At 57.2% G+C, this 16,785-nt stretch overlaps 5 protein-coding genes across 5 annotated transcripts; 4 read left to right on the forward strand and 1 right to left on the reverse strand.

Annotated features, from left to right (window-relative positions):
• Nucleotides 1-2,171: 2,171 nt before the first annotated feature.
• Nucleotides 2,172-2,925, forward strand: LOC118254183 (C-C motif chemokine 3-like). Its single transcript, XM_035559217.2, has 3 exons — nt 2,172-2,244; nt 2,399-2,513; nt 2,706-2,925. Exons 1-3 carry the CDS (start codon nt 2,172-2,174, stop codon nt 2,809-2,811), a joined length of 294 nt encoding a protein of 97 aa, XP_035415110.1. The 3' UTR covers nt 2,812-2,925.
• Nucleotides 2,926-3,921: 996 nt separating this feature from the next.
• On the forward strand, nt 3,922-5,349 carry LOC118254174 (C-C motif chemokine 3-like). The gene is made up of 3 exons (XM_035559207.1): nt 3,922-4,282; nt 4,616-4,733; nt 5,079-5,349. Exons 1-3 carry the CDS (start codon nt 4,210-4,212, stop codon nt 5,176-5,178), a joined length of 291 nt encoding a protein of 96 aa, XP_035415100.1. The 5' UTR covers nt 3,922-4,209; the 3' UTR covers nt 5,179-5,349.
• Nucleotides 5,350-6,341: 992 nt separating this feature from the next.
• Nucleotides 6,342-7,074, forward strand: LOC118254086 (C-C motif chemokine 3-like). Its single transcript, XM_035559066.1, has 3 exons — nt 6,342-6,429; nt 6,705-6,813; nt 6,984-7,074. Exons 1-3 carry the CDS (start codon nt 6,342-6,344, stop codon nt 7,072-7,074), a joined length of 288 nt encoding a protein of 95 aa, XP_035414959.1.
• Nucleotides 7,075-7,568: 494 nt separating this feature from the next.
• Nucleotides 7,569-9,560, forward strand: LOC118254087 (PHD finger protein 7). The gene is given in 8 exon segments (XM_050714814.1): nt 7,569-7,808; nt 7,810-7,929; nt 8,017-8,118; nt 8,396-8,520; nt 8,593-8,755; nt 8,840-8,946; nt 9,064-9,177; nt 9,407-9,560. Coding segments are annotated over 8 exon segments (1,125 nt in total).
• Nucleotides 9,561-10,305: 745 nt separating this feature from the next.
• LOC118254161 (C-C motif chemokine 3-like) lies at nt 10,306-13,035 on the reverse strand. Its single transcript, XM_035559184.2, has 4 exons — nt 13,025-13,035; nt 11,057-11,133; nt 10,663-10,771; nt 10,306-10,492 (listed from the first exon to the last, which is right to left on the reverse strand). Exons 2-4 carry the CDS (start codon nt 11,127-11,129, stop codon nt 10,402-10,404), a joined length of 273 nt encoding a protein of 90 aa, XP_035415077.1. The 5' UTR covers nt 11,130-11,133; nt 13,025-13,035; the 3' UTR covers nt 10,306-10,401.
• Between the last annotated feature and the right edge of the window lie 3,750 nt (nt 13,036-16,785).

Consider the following 16,785-nt stretch of genomic DNA (forward strand, 5'->3'; position numbering starts at 1 on the left):
AAGCTGCTTTGATTACAGTCATTATTTTGGCTGCCCCGACGGCAGCAGCCGTCCCGTCCCACAGGTGCTGCGCTTAGATCTTCGTCCCCCAGGTTTATTGATCAGCTGGGACGAGTAGCGAGCCACGCCATCAATAACGCCTGTGGAAACACAGCTGAAAAAGCAGCTGTCACCGCGGAGGAAAGCCGGCCTGCCCCAGCAGCTTTCACTGCTCTGCATCTCTAAAGGATGAATTCTGCTCGGTGTGGGGCTGAGGGAGCGCCCCGCGATCTGGCAGGGGGATTGCAGCAGGAGCTCAGCACCATCAGGGATCCCAAACCCCTCTGCAGTCCCCAAATCCACCTTTCTCTGCGTCCCATAGGACCTCCTAATGAAGGAGAGGGACAAAAGCCCCATGCAGGAGGGAAGGAGAGGCTGCTGGACCCGCTCCGTGGTGCCCACATCCCCCCTCCACGTGGCGGAGGCTGGAGGTCTGCCTCTGTCCCGAGGCCAAGCGACCCCGGAGGCACCAGGAAGGCCGGAGAAAGCCGAGACAGACGGTAAATGGTGACATTGCTGGGGATTAATTGCACAGAGTCACCTGGTGAGTGGGGTGCTCCCATCCTCAGGGCCCGATAGGGGCTGAAAATTCACTGGGCTCCAAAATCGCCCACCCTGGTGCCTGTTCTTGGGGCTCGGGGCGGAGGCGGCCGCAGGTGCTGGGAGCATCATCCTTGGACTTCCCCGGCCTGATGCATGGGAGTCCTGAGAAGGGTTTTTTCCCAGTCTAACAACTTTTCCTTGCGTTTCTGTTTCTTGTTCTCATTGCCGGGAAAACACCGTAATTTGGGGGATGAACATTCCCTGTGTGGAAGCAGCTGGTGCTTGCAAGGATCCAGCCCAGACTTCCCGTGGCCACGTCCAGCACAAGCCACGCTGCCGAGAGCAGGTCATCATTTCAGAGCCACGCCATGCTCTCACTGGGGAAGGAGCCAGGCTTAGTGGGGTTTCAGCCCATCCTTGTAGGGGCTGCAGGGCCAGGAGACCTCAGGCCATGGGGCTAAGAGAGGGGAAAGGACGGATCTGGGAAGGGAAAGTGGAGCCAGGCATCCCTTTTCCTCCACTCCCGGGGGTCAGCTCAAGCTGGAAGAAATTAAACTGGTGATGGGAAGGGGCTGCTGCCAGGCAGAGACATGAAACACCCCCTTCCTTGCACACCGGGGCGCCTTGCAGCCCCCTCACCACATCCCAAATGCATGTGCCCCATCAAGGGAACCTGGGAGCCAAAAACTCGAGACTGGTTCCTTGGGAAACAGCTCTGGAGAAGAGCCACCGGAGGGAGGCAGGAGGGTGGTGTGGTCCTGCCATGGAGGGGCCCGGTTCCCCTGGGGATGGGGGCAGCCTGGACCCACCCCAGTGCCTGCAGCCCCCTGCAGATGTCCCGAGCCATGGGGACATGCGGAGGTGGGTTGCAGCCCACCACCCACCGGCTGTCATCTGCTGGAACAGGAGCCCTGGGATTTTTCCAAGCTGGGGGGGGGGGGGAGGGGTCGGACAGCTGGGACAGGCAAAAACCCCCAGGGAGGCCCCAGTCTGGCCTCTGCTGTTTCCCAGCTTGTCACAGCCAAGAACCCCCCAAAAAAACAGCAGGAGCCACGTATGTTCCTTCTGCAGCTGGACAGAGGCTGTTTCCCTACGGCTTTCTGGGATTCTGGCACGGGGGTTGGCCATCGGCCCCCATGCTGGGATGTAGAGTGATGGGATGCAGACCTCTGCTCTGCTCCCATGGACACGGGGCTGCCGCTCCCAGCTGTGATGGCTGCGGGGAGCGGATCCAGCTGCCAGCACCCTGCAGAGGTCCTAGACACCGTCCTGCCCTACATGCCCTGCAACCCACCTGGGAATTGGTGTGCGGAGCCAAATTCGGGCAGCAACCCACCCGTTAGCCCCAATGCTGGAGGCAGCAGCTTGGAAAATCCCAACCCCATTGGGTTCTAGGAGCAGTTTTTCCTCCTTGGGCTGTTCTGGGAGAGGAAGGATATCCCCCACCCTCTGTGCTTTGGGACATGGCCAGGGACCAGGTCCTCCCCGTCTACGCAACCGCTGGCCCCATTGGAAGCAGCCCCATAAAAGCAGCCCCATCCCAAGCAGGAGGGAGCACGAAGCAGCCCGCAGCCCTCCTGCAGCCCACCATGGCCAAGGCAGCCAGGGCCTTCTGCGTCCTCCTCCTCCTCGTCGTGCTGTGCTGCCAGAGCCTGGCCCAAAGTGAGCGCAGACACCCACGGGACTGGGGACAGGGACAGCACAGGGACCCCAGGGAAGAGGGAGGGGGTGCATGGGGGTGGGTTTGCTTCATGCAGGGGGGTTGGAAGGGAGATGGGGGCCTCCAGGCTGAGATGAGCTCTCGCTGTCTCCCCAGGAGCCCCGGCCGTGCCCGACAAGTGCTGCTTCAACTTCCAGACGAGACGAATCAAGAGGGACAACGTCGTCTCCTGCTACGCCACCAGCCCTGAGTGCCCGCACCAGGCAGTGATGTGAGTACCCCCTGCCCCTCGGGTGGCACCGAGGGACGCAGGCGTTGCTGCTTCTTTCCTTTTGGTGGCCAGACTTGCTCCTCTGCTGCCCAGGTGTGGGATGGGGCATGAGGCATCTCCGAGCCCCCCCAAAACTGAGCCCTGCAGCCCTGTAGTGCATCCCCACTAAGTCCTCTGCTTCTCTCTGCCCAGCTTCAAGGTGAAGAGCGGCAAGGAGATCTGTGCCCAGGCAGGCACGGCCTGGGTGAAGAGGTACCAGCAGAGCTTCCCAGTCAGCTCCTTCTCCATCCCCAGCTAGCGTGGCTGTGGGAACCCCGCAGGGCCCTCCAGGGTGACCCCGTCGCAGAGGTGGCCATGGGGACACGAGGGGCAACGTGGCACATCGAGGCTGTCCTTCCCATCGCAGCCCCATGCCCAGCTCCAGGCTGACCAGCAATCACCTCTTTGGGTTTTTTCCATCCCTGGATCCAGAGTCCCACTGGGGCGTCCAAACCCTGGAGCTCTGCACGCAGGCAGCTCTGTACCTCCTGTATCTCTCGCTGTCCCCCACCCTGGGACCAAGGCAGGACGGGGTCTCAGGCGGGGGACAACTGCTTTGCGGGTGGCAGCACTGGCGTTTCGGTGGCACGGCACTCACCAGGCTTCCTGCAGCATAGGGGTTAAGAGGGAATAGCTTCATCCTTGTTTTTGTACGGCACGGTGATGGAATTAAAGGGAACTTTATGCATGCAAACAACTGGCTGTGCAAGTGTCTGGGGAGCAGGCAAGGTCCTCCTCTTGGCTTTCTCTGTGTGTGAAAGAACATCTGCGAGCGCTGGACTCGCTAAAGCACTGGGAAGAGATGAAGTCCTGGCCATTCCTGATGTGTCCTGGGGGCGGGAGAAGGGGGGAGAGGGATCCAGGGGGTGCACGGGGTCAAGAAGTGTCCACGTGGGCTTTGGGGAAGCCACCAGCAAAAGGGGCGAGAGGTGGGCACAGCACTGGGTCGGTGCCAACCTGCTAGGAGGGGGCTCCCCGTGCTCCTCCACCAGCTGTCCCCACAGAGACCCCGGCCAAAATTCAACCAGAGCTGCCCCTCGGGGGTGCAGGATCCGGCCCCGGTGCCAGCCCGCACACCAGGGCTGCCATGAGGAGATGCAATGGGCACAGCCACCACCACAGGTGGCACCACGGGTAGCACGGCCACCGCTGTGGGCAGCCAGCACTCGGCCATGGGGTCTCGAGTGGGTTGGTGGGAGCCACTCGCCCCCGTGAAGAACCACAAGAGCAGCATCGCAGCTGGGATGGCTTTTGAAAAGAAGCTCTCCCAGGGCTTCACTGAGCGCAAGCATCATCCTGTGTGGTTTGTCGCGGTGGCAGCAGCTGAACCCAAAATAGATTGCTGGCCCCTGCGCATCACCGGTGGCGCAGAGCTGTGGCTCCTCACCAGAATTTCCAGCCGTCCTCCCAGGCCGTAGGCTGGGTGCGAGGAGGGGATGGAGCAGCACCAGCCAGAGGGAGGAATTTCCATTCACCACTTGCCCTTTATGAACACCGACGAGCGGTTCTTCCGCCGGGGAGAGTCCGGGGGTGTCATGGAAATGCTGCCCGGGGGCTTTATAACGCCGAGGTGCAGGCAGGAGAGGCAGGTAGCTCACCATAGCCACAAAACAAGCAAGAGCTACGGGTCGCTGGAGCTGACAAAGCCAGGTTGGACATGAAACTTTTCTCCCTGACCCTGGTTGCCCTGCTGCTCGCTGCTGTCTGGACTGAAAGCTGGGGCATGTCCTGTAAGTACCAACACGGAGCTATTTGGGATCGGGGGCACAGCTTCGGCCCCTGCTCCTGTTGGGGAGTTGGGGTGCTGGAGGTGTCCCGTTCCTGTTAAATGGAGCCAAAATAGGCTCAGGCAAAGCTTCAGCAGGTGCCGAGGGGTCTGGCCATGCTCCAGGGGAAGGGGCTTGTTCCTAGGGCTTTCCTGATGGGCAGAAACAGGGGGGTCCATCCCCGGGGCAAAGCCACAGAGCTGGGGACACGCCAGGAACCCTCGGAGCAGGGGGAGCAGGAAGGTGCCTGGAGCAGCGACACCCCTGGGGACAGCACCAAGCCCTGCCTGCTCTCAGTCCGCAGCTCCTACACCAAATGTTGCTACAAGAAGATGTTCATCAAGAAGGAAATCCCTGCCTCTTTCATCCGGAGCTACCAGGAGACGTCCCCACACTGCTCCCACAGAGCCGTGATGTGAGTGCCCAGGTCCCCGTCTTCCTCCCCCAGACTTCCTCCCCCAGCCTTTCTCCCCACCACGCTCCTTGCCCTCGCTTGCCCACCCTCCCTGCGGCTTCACCTGCCATCAGGGATACCCCAAAATGTGTAATCCCCCCCCCCCGGGTGCTGTGTGAGATGTGCCCCCCCCACTCTGCTTTGTTCCGAATGTCCCTGCAACCCCAACCCCCTGTTTCACCAATAAAAATGGGAAGGAAGCCGGGGTTTAAAAGAAATTTAAGATTGCCCAAAGTCAGCAGTTTCAGGGGGGTGCTGGGGCTGGAGGGGGGGTCACCCCATCTAACACCACTCCTCTGCCCCCAGAGTGGAGCTGCTGAAGGGCAAGAAGCTCTGCGTGGACCCCACGGAGCGCTGGTTCCAGCAGTACCTGCAGAGACAGAAGCTGAGCAACGCCTTGGTGTGAAGCTGCTGCCGCCACGCGCCCTATTTATTTGTGCCTCGCCGCCACCTGCCCGTGCCCGTCGTGCTTCGTTAACCTATGGGGCCAGCCCCAGCCCCTGCCCCCTTCGTCCCCCCTCTGTTCCTCTCCACACCCGTGTACAGCCCTTGGTGGCCTTAATAAAGAGCCATGTCCTGACCTGGAGTGAGACTTAAATCCTGCTCGAGGAGAGAGGGGTTGGGAGAGGCTGGCATCCCCAAAGGGACCGGGGAACAGCCCAGAAGGTGTCGGTGGGGCCGTGAAACCAGGGGGGTGAAGGTGGAGATGAAGGCTGGCCCCAAAGCCCCCCCCACATTGAGCAGCCTCTGCCCCATTGTGGGTTTAAGGATGGTGAGGATGCCCCGTGGGATGTTAATTTAGGCAGACATAGGAGAAATGCTGGATTTTGAGGATCTGGGGGGGCGTTGTTGCTTTCCCCAGAGAGGAGACGGGAGTTAAACGCTGGTGGCTGCAGAAGGAGGGGGCCTGGGGGCTTGGCACTGTCCCTTAGCCCCAGCTGGGCCCCTGCAGATGGGCACCCCGGGGTGGCCCCACTCCCGCTGGAGCCTGGGAGACGCCAGCATCAGGCGGGGACAATCCTTCCCTTCCCACCAGAGCCCCTCCGCCACACCAAGGCGGCAACAGGGACATCGGACGGTCAGCAGGCTGCTGCAAGGACGAAGGAAATGGGACTGTGGGGTGGTGGGCACTGATGTCACCAAAGTCCTTACGCTCCAAGTGATGGAAACCACGGATGCTTTAGAGCAGGTTGAGCACAGCTGCTCCATCCGGAGCAGCTTTGATCCACCCGATTCCCATCAGAGCTCCAGATGTGGAGCCCTGTGTCCCAGCCTGGCTCTCATCATGGGGCTTTGGGCTCCATTTTGTCCCCTGGGAGCACCAAAATGGAATCCGAAAGCAGTGGTCCTGTGGCTGGCACTTCCCCTTTTGTGGCTTCCTCGCCTTCTCCAGCTCAGCAAAAATCGGGTATCCTGACATAACTTCCTAGGAACGATGCACCCATCAATTTCCACACCTGCCCAGTGGCCGGAGGATAAAAGACAGCAGCAGGGGCTGAGCATCGTGCAGAGGAGAGCCTCGCAGCCACCTCCAGCCCTGCTTGCCGTCCACTCGGTCCCCGCAGCACCATGAAGGTCTCTGCAGCCGCCCTGGCCGCTCTGCTCCTCCTGGCCCTCGGCTCCCCAGCCGAGGCCTCGACAGCTAAGGCTCGTCTTGGTGAGTCTGGGTGTCACAGTGTTCCCCTGGGGGTGGGTGCCCCATCCCTGTAAGGGGCAGGCGGAGAGCCCCATCCTTCTCCTCATGGATGGGACCCTTGTGGTGGGGTGCGGGTGATTGCCACCAGTGCTGGGGCTCAGCCTCAGGGATGGCATCTCCAGGAGTCTGTCCTTGGGGGATGCGACACGAGGGGGGGACAGGTGGTGACAAGTCCCCGGGTGGAGCAGTTGCTGTAGTGTGGGGTCTCACTGGGCTCTGTTTCTTTGCCCCCACAGATGGCGTCCCCACCACCTGCTGCTTCACCTACCAGCACCGCCCTGTCCCGCGTGGCCTCATCGCCTCCGCCTACACCACCAGCAGCAGCTGCAGCCAGCCAGGGGTGATGTGAGTACCCTCCATTCCTGGGGTTTGGGGTGTCAGAGCCCTGTGCATTGCCGGGAGGGGGGACAGGGGACGGGAGCGTGGCTGGGGGCATGCGGGGCGCTGCTGGCAGGACCCAGCTCTGGCCCCCTGCCGCCCCGTCCCAGCACCCAACGCTGGTTTTCTCCCTGCAGCCTGGTCACCAAGAGGGGGAGGGAGATATGTGCAAACCCCCAGGCCCGCTGGGTGAAGGCACACCTGGAGCACTTCCAGAAGAAAAACTGACCCTTCCCTGCTGCCACAGCCCTCACCGCTGCTAACAAAGTCAAAATACAAAGATGATAGAGAAGACATCAAAATGCTCTTCAAGAGTCAGGGGCTCTGATGCCTAAATAAAGTGCTTGGCCTGCAAAACCCTTTGTTTGGCTCTCCTCTCCCTGCTATACCCCCAGGGTTGGAGCTGGGCCCTGTGGGGTGATGCTGGCATCCCGACATGGGGTACCTGTCCCTCAGGGCCCGCCCCAGCACGCTGGAGGCGCTCAGCCCCCTGTGTTGTGGCTCTGCTCATCCTGACATCACCACCACGTCACCTTCTCTGGGGTTCCTCACTGCTCCATCACAATGCATGGGGCCATGTCACATGCCCGTCACCCCCTACCCCCCCCCCCCAGTGCAGGGCACTGCCACCAGCTCGGCTCCCCTTCTTGTCCCAAAAACTGGGGGGACAAAGAAGGGGACGGTTCCTGAGCCCACCGACTTCCCCACGGCCCCATGCGGTGATGGAGCTGAGGCCCCGGCGCCGCAGGGTGCCACAACCCCCCCCAGCTGGCTCCTTCAGTCCCACAGCCCCGCTCAGGGTGCTGGCAGGGCCCCCCCAGGTGCCGTCCCCCCCAAAAAAGAAGCGGCATGTTCCCGAGGAGGAAGGTGAGCTCAGAGCATCCCCATAGGGGATGTGCCTCTCCCCCAGCCCGCCCCCACATGCCGCTGTCACCCCGCTGGGCACCCCAGCACAGCACTGGGGGTGACGATGACACCGTCCCCATGGCAGTGTGCAGGCTGTGCCAGCGGGCAGATGGCGACCCCGAGGTCTTTGGGCAGACGTGCCAGCAGGATGGGCTCTGCATCCACGAGAACTGCCTGGTGAGCCCCCAGGGGGCTCAGCCCCCGGCCCCCGACCCTGTGCTAGCAGCTGCCCACCCTGCACACACCCCCGGCTCCCTCTTGCAGTACCACGCCAGCGGGCTGAGCCAGCAAGGGGCTGATGGAGAGGGTTTCTATGGCTTCCTCCTCCCCGACATCCACCAGGAGCTGCAGCGGGTGGCACAGAAGGTGAGGCCGGGGGGGACGCGTCCCCACCTCGGTCCCCATGCCCCTTGGCTGGGATGCTCCAGCAGCCAGCTGCAAACAGCCCACCAGAGCCTTGTTTGTCCAAAAAGTCTCATTTCTTCAAAAAATGAGCACTTCGAGAAGGGTCAAGGCTTTATCAGTGGTGTGGTGTCCCAAGCCAGGTGGCCCACCAAAATGTCACTGGGCTCTGCGGGGCATGGGCTTACTGAGCTCACCGGGAGCACTGCGCTGGTGGCAGCCACCCTCCTGCTGTCCCCAGATGTGCTGCATCTGCCGGCAGCGGGGCGCCTCGGTCACCTGCCAGGCTCGGAGATGTCCCCGAATCTTCCACTTCCCCTGCGGCATCGAGCGGGGCTGCATCTCCCAGTTTTTCGGGGAGTTCAAGTGAGTGTGGGTGCCCCATGGGGCTGGAGGAGGGATGAAGCAGGGAGCTGAGCTGCCAGCCCTGTCCCCCAGGTCCTTTTGCTGGCAGCACCGGCCAGCACAGCGGCTGCGAGCGCTGCAGCAGGGCCACAGCCCATGTGTCATCTGCCTGGAGGCGGTGGTGAGGCGGCCCCGCTATGACACCCTGGTCTGTCCCGCCTGCACCAGTGCCTGGTTCCACCGCCACTGCATCCAGGTGGGTGGCATCGCCCCCCAGCATCACCCAAACCTGTGTGGGGGCTACATGGGACCCCCCCCACTGATGCCACCCCTGCCCCAGGGCCAGGCGCTGAGCTCGGCCCTGCACCATTTCCGCTGCCCGCTCTGCCAGGACATGCAGACCTTCCAGGAGGAGATGTTTCGCCTGGGCATCAAAATCCCCGACAGGTCAGCATCCCTCTCCCTGCCTCTGTCTCGCTCCACGAGGTGCCCTGGCCAGTCCCCTCCTGCCTCCCCAGGGTCCCCCTCATCCCCCCAGGACTGAGCTGTCCCTGGCTCCTGCAGGGACGCTGCCTGGGAGGAGGACGGGGCTTTCGAGGAGCATTACCAGCGGCACAGCTCCTGCGACGCCAGCCAGTGCCTGTGCCCAGTGGGACGGGAGCAGTCAGAGGACACAGGGTGAGTGGTGGAGGCCCCGTCACCCCAGTGAGGAGATAATGCTTTTGTCTCCTCCTTCAGGCTGGGACGGAGGTTCCCCAGGGTGCTGAGCTCAGCACAGCACAAGGTGCATGCTGGCAGCTCAACCCCGGCTGCTGGGGTGTGAGCAGGATGGACCCCACCAGGGCTGGCACCCCACAGACCTGGGACCCTTGGTGACCATGGGATGTCAGTCCCATTGTTCCCCCAGGCCCTGGAGGTTGCTGCTCTGCAGCTCCTGTGGCTCCTGCGGGACCCATCAGCGCTGCTCTGACATCAGGGAGGACACCAGCTCCTGGGAGTGCAGCGACTGCGCCGACATGTGCACCAGTGAGAGCTGCAGCTGGGGGACAGGGTCCCCATAGACATGTGGCCACCATGGCCACCTGCCCTGGAGAGATGTCCCAGACACGGGACCAGGAGATGGGCACAGGGGTGTTATGGATGGAGCTTGTGCTCATCTCCCTGCCCCTTGCAGCCCCCTCAGTGTCACCTGGAGCAGCCAACCCAGACCCCACAGCCCCAGCGCAGGGACCCTCGTGCAGCACCCCGGCTCCTGGGAGTTCAGGTCTGGAACACGAGGCTGGGATGCTGCAAGGACACCCCGGCACCCAGCTGCTCTCCCAGCCCACAGAAAGCCCCTCGGCCACCTCCCAGCCACTGACCAACAACCCTGGAGGATGTCCCTAATAAAAGGGTGAAACATCACAGGTGGGTTTGCTGATGTGCCTGAGCACTGCAGTGCAGAGCAGCCACAGTGTCCCCAACCCTCCTGTCTGTACTGCTGGTACTGCTGGGGCTGTTTCCCAGTACAGTAACTGGTGTCGGGACCCCAAGACACAATTCCAACATCACCCAGTGGGGATGTGCTGAGGTCGGGGTTGCTCTGCAGGAGCTGAGCCCAACCAGGGGAGGGCGAAGTGCCATGGGAGGGAGTTCAGAGACAAACAAAGGGGTTTTACAGTCGAAACTTTAATTAGACATCAGAAATACAGGCTCCTTATTGAAAGGCATAGTGGTATATTTTAAATTATTTTTGTATTTTCCCTTTTTATAGCAAAAAAATATACATTTAATTCAATTAATTTAACTTAAATAAGTTAAGTAGAATAAATTTCCCGTTGAAGAAAGACACAGTTCAAGTACTCTGTTGCATCTTGGTGCTGGGGGCTAAGCCCACCAGGGGGCGGTGGCAGCAGGGAAGGGTCAGTTTTTCTTCTGGAAGTGCTCCAGGTGTGCCTTCACCCAGCGGGCCTGGGGGTCCGTGCATATCTCCCTCCCCTTCTTGGTGACCAGGCTGCAGGGAGAAAACCAGCGTTGGGTGCTGGGACGGGGCAGCAGGGGGCCAGAGCTGGGTCCTGCCAGCAGCGCCCCGCATGTCCCCAGCCACGCTCCCGTCCCCTGTCCCCCCTCCCGGCAATGCACAGGGCTCTGACACCCCAAACCCCAGGAATGGAGGGTACTCACATCACCCCTGGCTGGCTGCAGCTGCTGCTGGTGGTGTAGGCGGAGGCGATGAGGCCACGCGGGACAGGGCGGTGCTGGTAGGTGAAGCAGCAGGTGGTGGGGACGCCATCTGTGGGGGCAAAGAAACAGAGCCCAGTGAGACCCCACACTACAGCAACTGCTCCACCCGGGGACTTGTCACCACCTGTCCCCCCCTCGTGTCGCATCCCCCAAGGACAGACTCCTGGAGATGCCATCCCTGAGGCTGAGCCCCAGCACTGGTGGCAATCACCCGCACTCCACCACAAGGGTCCCATCCATGGGGAGAGGGACGGGGCTCTCTGCCTGCCCCAGAAGCTCCCTTACAGGGATGGGGCACCCAGCCCCAGGGGGACACAGTGACACCCAGACTTACCAAGATGGGCCACAGCTGGAGAGCAGAGGGCCAGGAGGAGGAGAGCGGCCAGGACAGCTGCGGAGACCTTCATGGTACTGCAGGGACCAAGCGGATGGCAAGCAGGGCTGGAGCTGGGGTAGCTGCAGGGATCTCCTCTGCACGATGCTTGGTCCCTGCTGCCACTGCCGTCTTTTATCCTCTGGCCGCTGGGCGGGTACATGGTTTCAAGGAAAAAAGATGAGTGCATCATACCAAGGAAATTATGTCAGGATACCTGATTTTTGCTGAGCTGGAGAAGGCGAGGAAGCCACAAAAGGGGAAGCTCCAGCCACAGGACCACTGCTTTCAGATTCCGTTTTGGTGCTCCCAGGGGACGAAATGGAGCCCAAAGCCCCATGACGAGAGCCAGGCTGGGACACAGGGCTCCACATCTGGAGCTCTGATGGGAATCCCAAGCAGGCTGCCAGCACACTCCAGTCAGGGATTTGCTTTGCCACAGCCCCAACAGCACCACTGTGTCCAAGGGCAGCAGAGCTGCTCTGCTGAAGGTCACTGAACCCAGCCCAGATGCCATGTCACACACAAATCCAGCCACCACCACTACTGCTGGTAGGAAAATACTGCCAGATGGAAAATCCAAACTTATCCACAGTTTTGCCACAAGCAGCACTTTTCAACCTGCTCCACAGGTCACAGCGGGGCTACAGAGCTAGCTCCAAAAAGGTGTATCACACGTACATTCATCTCCACTGATAACAGAGGCTCTTTGTCAGACATCTAGGAAAGGAAAGATAACACAGATACGAGGTTGGATTGATCTGGAAGTCACAGGGAGTCTCACATTTGTCCCTTTTCCTGTGACAAACTGCATTTTCATGCTGGAAGTTTGCAGAGATATGGAGAACCGGGCAGCCTGTAGGGCCTGGGCTCTGTCAGCCTGCTCCAGGACCACAATAGAGTTCTCAGGCCGCAGCCCGGCCTGTCACTCTCCCTGTGCCTGGGACAAACAGGGGATGTGCACCTCTCCACCCACGGGTTTCAGTTTGGGCTGTGGTCTGCAGTCTCTTGAGATCAAGGTGCTGCAGTTCCTGCTTGCCCACTTCTTCACAAAATGGACGATTTCATCCCAGTTAGGCTCTCTGTACTGGTTTAGCCCCAAAAAAAGCAAATACTCCGGCCTCAGGGAGGAGACACAGAGCAGGAGCTGGAAGAAGGAGAGGCTCTGCCTGCACCCACTGATGCCAGCTCATCGCAGCCTCGCAGATGAAACCTCAAGGCCATTGTGGTATGACTGGAAGTGGCAACATCTGCAATCTCCAAGAGTAATTCCCAATGCCTCCGTGGCCAGACACCCAGAAGGAACTGCAAAACTTGCAATTTCCTCCTTTTTTTTTTTTCCTCCCCTCCTCTTTTTTCCAGCCTTGCCCGCAGTACCCCACACATTCCCCAGCAGGCTGCCATACAACCCTCAGCCTCCACCTCCTGCCCCTCGCTCCCTACGGAGCCTTTTCCTGCCCAAAGGGCACATCCCTCAGGGCCAGCACTGGTTGAACAGGAGGTGCCAGATGAGGAGAGGAGACCACGATTGTTTCTTTTAGTAAGATCACCATGTTACATGCCAAAGATCACCACATTGCATGCAAGCCCCACGTAGGCCTGGCCTTTCACCACACCAGGAGCCTGATGCTTACTGCTTGGCAAGGGACAAGCAGGAGTAGCAATGGTAAGGATGGTGGTAAGGAGCATCCCACAGCATAGAAATTCAGAGAAACTGAGACAAACGCAACAAAAAGTAGAAGCACAATCACCTCTGTGCATAGGCTTTTGTATGGTTACTGCTAAAGCCAGTTATCTGTTAGAAATCACAGAAAGATCTCACAATAGCAAAGATTATTTTTGATGGAAACGGTGAAAATGTTTCCTCTTTACTGCAGAAATGATTGGCTGGGCTTTCAGTTCTCCATTTAGACAAGGGCCGGATGGAACTTCTTACTGGACGGTAATGAAGTAGTTCCTATTCTAACTGGAATTGAGGATATTTCAATGAATTGCACAAAATTGCAGCTCAGCGAAAATAGATAGTTTGTGTTCAAGCATGTTTAAGGAATTGAATATAAGGAACTGATTTAAGGGGAGAGTGAAGAAATGACTTCTGGTTTTAATTCTCCTGCGGTAGAAGTCATCTGTAATCAGACCACTTTCTAATCTGGGAAAGAAACAGGAGAAATTCAAAAGCCAGGGTGAGGAAAGAAAACAATTTTCCTTCTTGTCAGTGAAGCTTTCAGAATTCCTGCAAGGAACATGGCAGCCCAGAAGACCCAGCTTTATGAACAACAATTTGAAGAACAAAAAGAAAAAAAGCCTATTAGTTAGGAAGGTGAGCACATAGCCAAAATTGCAGTGTCTTTTTGGCTCATCTTCACGCTAACAAAAGAAGAGGTTGGGGCCAGGTACTCAACACAATTAGAATTTAGTGCCAGAGGTTAGGCATGCAGTTGAGAATAGAAAAAAGAACAAATGGGTAAGGAAGAGGTAGAGAAGGCAGGTGTTGTTAAACCAATAGGCTCCAGCACTTCCTCTCCTGAACCACTGGCAATTAACAAACTCACGTGGAGCAGGAGAGGTAGCAGAAAGCCAGTGACGAGCCAACATAACACTAGCCTTCCATTATCAGTTGTTTCCGGCACAGTGTTTTCCTGCATGTGTCTCATAAGAAAATGAGGGAATTAATATCTAAAAACATCTCCCCAGGGGCTGTGAACGCAGCTAAGAGCAGAGGGACTGTCATTACGGAGGGCAGGCAGCTGGCGAGGTGGAGGGACAGGAGGAGGCATGAGGACATGCAGAGAGCTGCCTCTGGCTGCTTCCTCAGCACAGCAGGGACAGGGCACAGCCAGAGCTCATCTCCAAATTTGCTCAGCACTGCGGTGGCCGCAGCTGGGAGCAGCTTGCCTCTTAGGGCCGCACATTTCAGAAAGTGGTAAGAAGAGAAGAGAGCAGCAAGAAGGTCCCCCGGTTAGACAGGGAAGGTGGACAGTGTCACGGGATTCATTTAAACTGAAATAGAGGATGAGGGATGGTCTCGGCCTTTTTAAAGAGGATCGCATTACTTCTGGTCCCCAAGCTCTCTACAGAAAGAGGAGACAAGGACCTTAGCCCACAGCCAGCTTTAGGAAGCCCTCCCCAGCTCTGCATAGCTTCCCTGGAGGACAAATGCCTGCTAGCTGGCAGAAGCAGGCTGCATTTCCAACCACGAGGCAGGGCAGATGGATGCCCTTTGCACCTCTTTCAGGAAAGGCTGCCAGACACACAGCAACAAGTGGAGAAGAGCAACCCCTCCACCTCCACCATGCTCCAGCATGAGAGAGAGGGAAATGCAGAGAGCAAGGAAACCACAGGAAGAAAAAAAGTGGAAGGAACTGCCAACACCACGATACCATGCAAGTGCAGAGAGAATAGCGCGTGGCATTATGCAACATCCGTCTGGGAAGCAACGCTTGTCATTGATAAAAATTATGCAAAGAGGTCCCGTGGCTGGAGAGCACAAGGAAAATACAGATCAGCCAAACAGTCTCTCTCTGCAGCAAGGTATCGCTGACTCTTGTATTTATTGTTTTATGGGGGTAGTTCAGCAAAGCTACATTCCCAAACCAATCCCCACCGACAACTTTTTGATGCAAAGCCCTGAATGCCCCTTCGCTCTCAGAGGATCCTGGGCCACGGCCTGCACAAAGACTCACAACAAGGATTTTTCTACTGTCCTAGATCAAAGTTATATCTGTTCTCCCACCATTTGAGTGACTTCTACAATAGCGAAAAGAGAGAGAAAACAAAAGGAGCAAAAACCTCTCCCCATGCAGGAGGCTACAGCACAGCTGTGTGCATGCATTAGAGAAAAACACAAGGGGATGAGTATAGCCCAACAAAAGGAGGGTAACATCACCCTGCAGGCAGGTGTGCCTCACACCACCCACCCAGCACAGCCCCACCAAACCCCAGGGCTTACCCTCAGCTCCCCAGCCAGGAGGCCTGGAGACCATCCTAGGGAACACATCTCACCCCAAGGGGGTTGCAGCCTCAGCTTCTTGCACCCTCAGCTTCTTGCACCCTCTTCCCATATTGACTCCAAGATAAGACTTGGGAGGCTCAAGTATTCCTTGTGCCTTAAGGCAAAATAGATTCACTTTAAAAATAAATAAATAAGTTCTACATGCAAGGAGCGAACATTTACATAAGAAAGAACTTTGCTTCACTAAGTATAAATACATCCCTCTGTAAATAGCAGGATTTGGGCACAGCAAAACACACTCCAGAAGCTTGCTCACCAGCCCACAGGCACCTTCTTGCCACAGTGTGAAGCTTTTCTCTGCCCCACTGCCTCCAAGCAGCACCCACAGCTTCCCCCTGTACCCCCACACAGTGCTTACCCCCTCCCCAGCCCCACATCCTGCTTTTTGTCTCCTGCAGCTCACAGTTGCACCTGGAGTCCTGCCTCCACCCCTGCACTCAGGCAGAGGAAAGCCTTGAGGCTGGTTCTCATCAGGGCCAGCTTTGGCTTTGCAAGGGCACGTGGACTCCAGTCTGCCATAGGTATGAACCTAAAGCTCTTCTGCACAATTCAGATGAGCCAGCAGGGCTCAGATACTGCTGCTGCAGAGATCTGCGCCTGCCCACATGAATGCTTCATTGGGACTTTAAAAAAAAAAAAAAAGTTGTCTGACTGCAAAAAGTGATTTCAGTTTTGAGTTTGCAGACACCAAGTATTGTTACCTCCTGCACCCAGATGGCAGATTGCATAAGCCCCATTTCTATTAAAACAGGCTAAAAATAAAAAATTATCTAAACTTACATAGCTGGGGTTATCTCATAGCCATGCACTTGCTTCTGTCTTTGTTCTCCACTGTTTGCCCTTTATGAGACCTTCTGCCAGTTTCATGTTTATTATGGCTTGTGTCAAAATATTTCTTTCTAGTATACCTTTTCTCACTTTAAATGGTTTTAACCACATCCCTTTCTTCTCCTGCATGAAAGGGTAAATAATCAATGTTCAATGTTTCTTTTTAAGCTCCCTTCATCTATTTGCTCCATTCTTTTAAATCTTCTGTCTCCAAGTCACTAAATGCTCTCATCACCTGGCTCAGCGTCTTCTGTGTCGGCTCTCCCCTTCTCTGAGTCAAAATGATCAGAGCTGAATTTGGCACGTGGAGATCATCCTGCTGCTTTCTACAACAACATTAAGGCTTTTGGAGAATTAGTTTCTGTCCCATCCTTCATGCGCTTCAATATCCTGCTTAATCCTTGGACTCGCAGCACCTTAGATGAACTCTAGAAATTAAGATGTTAAGTCTCACTTTCTGAAGACAATGGCATTTAGGGGACCTGAACGTCATGGAAGAGGAATAGAACAAAGACATCCAAGTCACATGGGCCAGATACTCAGGATGCAAATATCTTTAAAATCTGGCCATAAACTCAAAAAAAAAAAAAACAAAAAAAAAAAACACAGGCTATCTTCTTCCCCAAGTAGCTGTAGTTCTTTTGACCACAGATACAGAAATCAGTATTTCAAATGACTCCTGAGTGCATTTGACAACAGTGACCAGCTAGCATGTTGCTCAGTCAACTAACTTGGTTAAACCCCAGTCTTCCCCAACCCTGATTAATGTGAATAATCTTGTATTTTGCACACATTTGCCTTCCATTGAACCCCTCTCCTGCAGATCCTCAGGCACTGCGCAAGGTACAAC

The sequence above is a fragment of the Cygnus atratus genome, chromosome 20 (genome assembly GCF_013377495.2).
Source record: "Cygnus atratus isolate AKBS03 ecotype Queensland, Australia chromosome 20, CAtr_DNAZoo_HiC_assembly, whole genome shotgun sequence".
NCBI classification, from domain to species: domain Eukaryota; kingdom Metazoa; phylum Chordata; class Aves; order Anseriformes; family Anatidae; genus Cygnus; species Cygnus atratus.

Excerpts from the sequence above, each read along its gene's own strand:
- LOC118254183 (XM_035559217.2), top strand. The coding sequence starts at position 2,172 with ATGGCCAAGGCAGCCAGGGCCTTCTGCGTCCTCCTCCTCCTCGTCGTG. Across the intron at positions 2,245-2,398 it reads CTGCCAGAGCCTGGCCCAAA|GAGCCCCGGCCGTGCCCGAC; the intron begins GTGAGCGCAGAC and ends CTGTCTCCCCAG. Across the intron at positions 2,514-2,705 it reads TGCCCGCACCAGGCAGTGAT|CTTCAAGGTGAAGAGCGGCA; the intron begins GTGAGTACCCCC and ends CTCTCTGCCCAG.
- LOC118254174 (XM_035559207.1), top strand. The coding sequence starts at position 4,210 with ATGAAACTTTTCTCCCTGACCCTGGTTGCCCTGCTGCTCGCTGCTGTC. Across the intron at positions 4,283-4,615 it reads TGAAAGCTGGGGCATGTCCT|TCCGCAGCTCCTACACCAAA; the intron begins GTAAGTACCAAC and ends GCCTGCTCTCAG. Across the intron at positions 4,734-5,078 it reads TGCTCCCACAGAGCCGTGAT|AGTGGAGCTGCTGAAGGGCA; the intron begins GTGAGTGCCCAG and ends CTCTGCCCCCAG.
- LOC118254086 (XM_035559066.1), top strand. The coding sequence starts at position 6,342 with ATGAAGGTCTCTGCAGCCGCCCTGGCCGCTCTGCTCCTCCTGGCCCTC. Across the intron at positions 6,430-6,704 it reads GACAGCTAAGGCTCGTCTTG|ATGGCGTCCCCACCACCTGC; the intron begins GTGAGTCTGGGT and ends TTGCCCCCACAG. Across the intron at positions 6,814-6,983 it reads TGCAGCCAGCCAGGGGTGAT|CCTGGTCACCAAGAGGGGGA; the intron begins GTGAGTACCCTC and ends TTCTCCCTGCAG.
- LOC118254161 (XM_035559184.2), bottom strand. The coding sequence starts at position 11,129 with ATGAAGGTCTCCGCAGCTGTCCTGGCCGCTCTCCTCCTCCTGGCCCTC. Across the intron at positions 10,772-11,056 it reads TCCAGCTGTGGCCCATCTTG|ATGGCGTCCCCACCACCTGC; the intron begins GTAAGTCTGGGT and ends TTGCCCCCACAG. Across the intron at positions 10,493-10,662 it reads TGCAGCCAGCCAGGGGTGAT|CCTGGTCACCAAGAAGGGGA; the intron begins GTGAGTACCCTC and ends TTCTCCCTGCAG.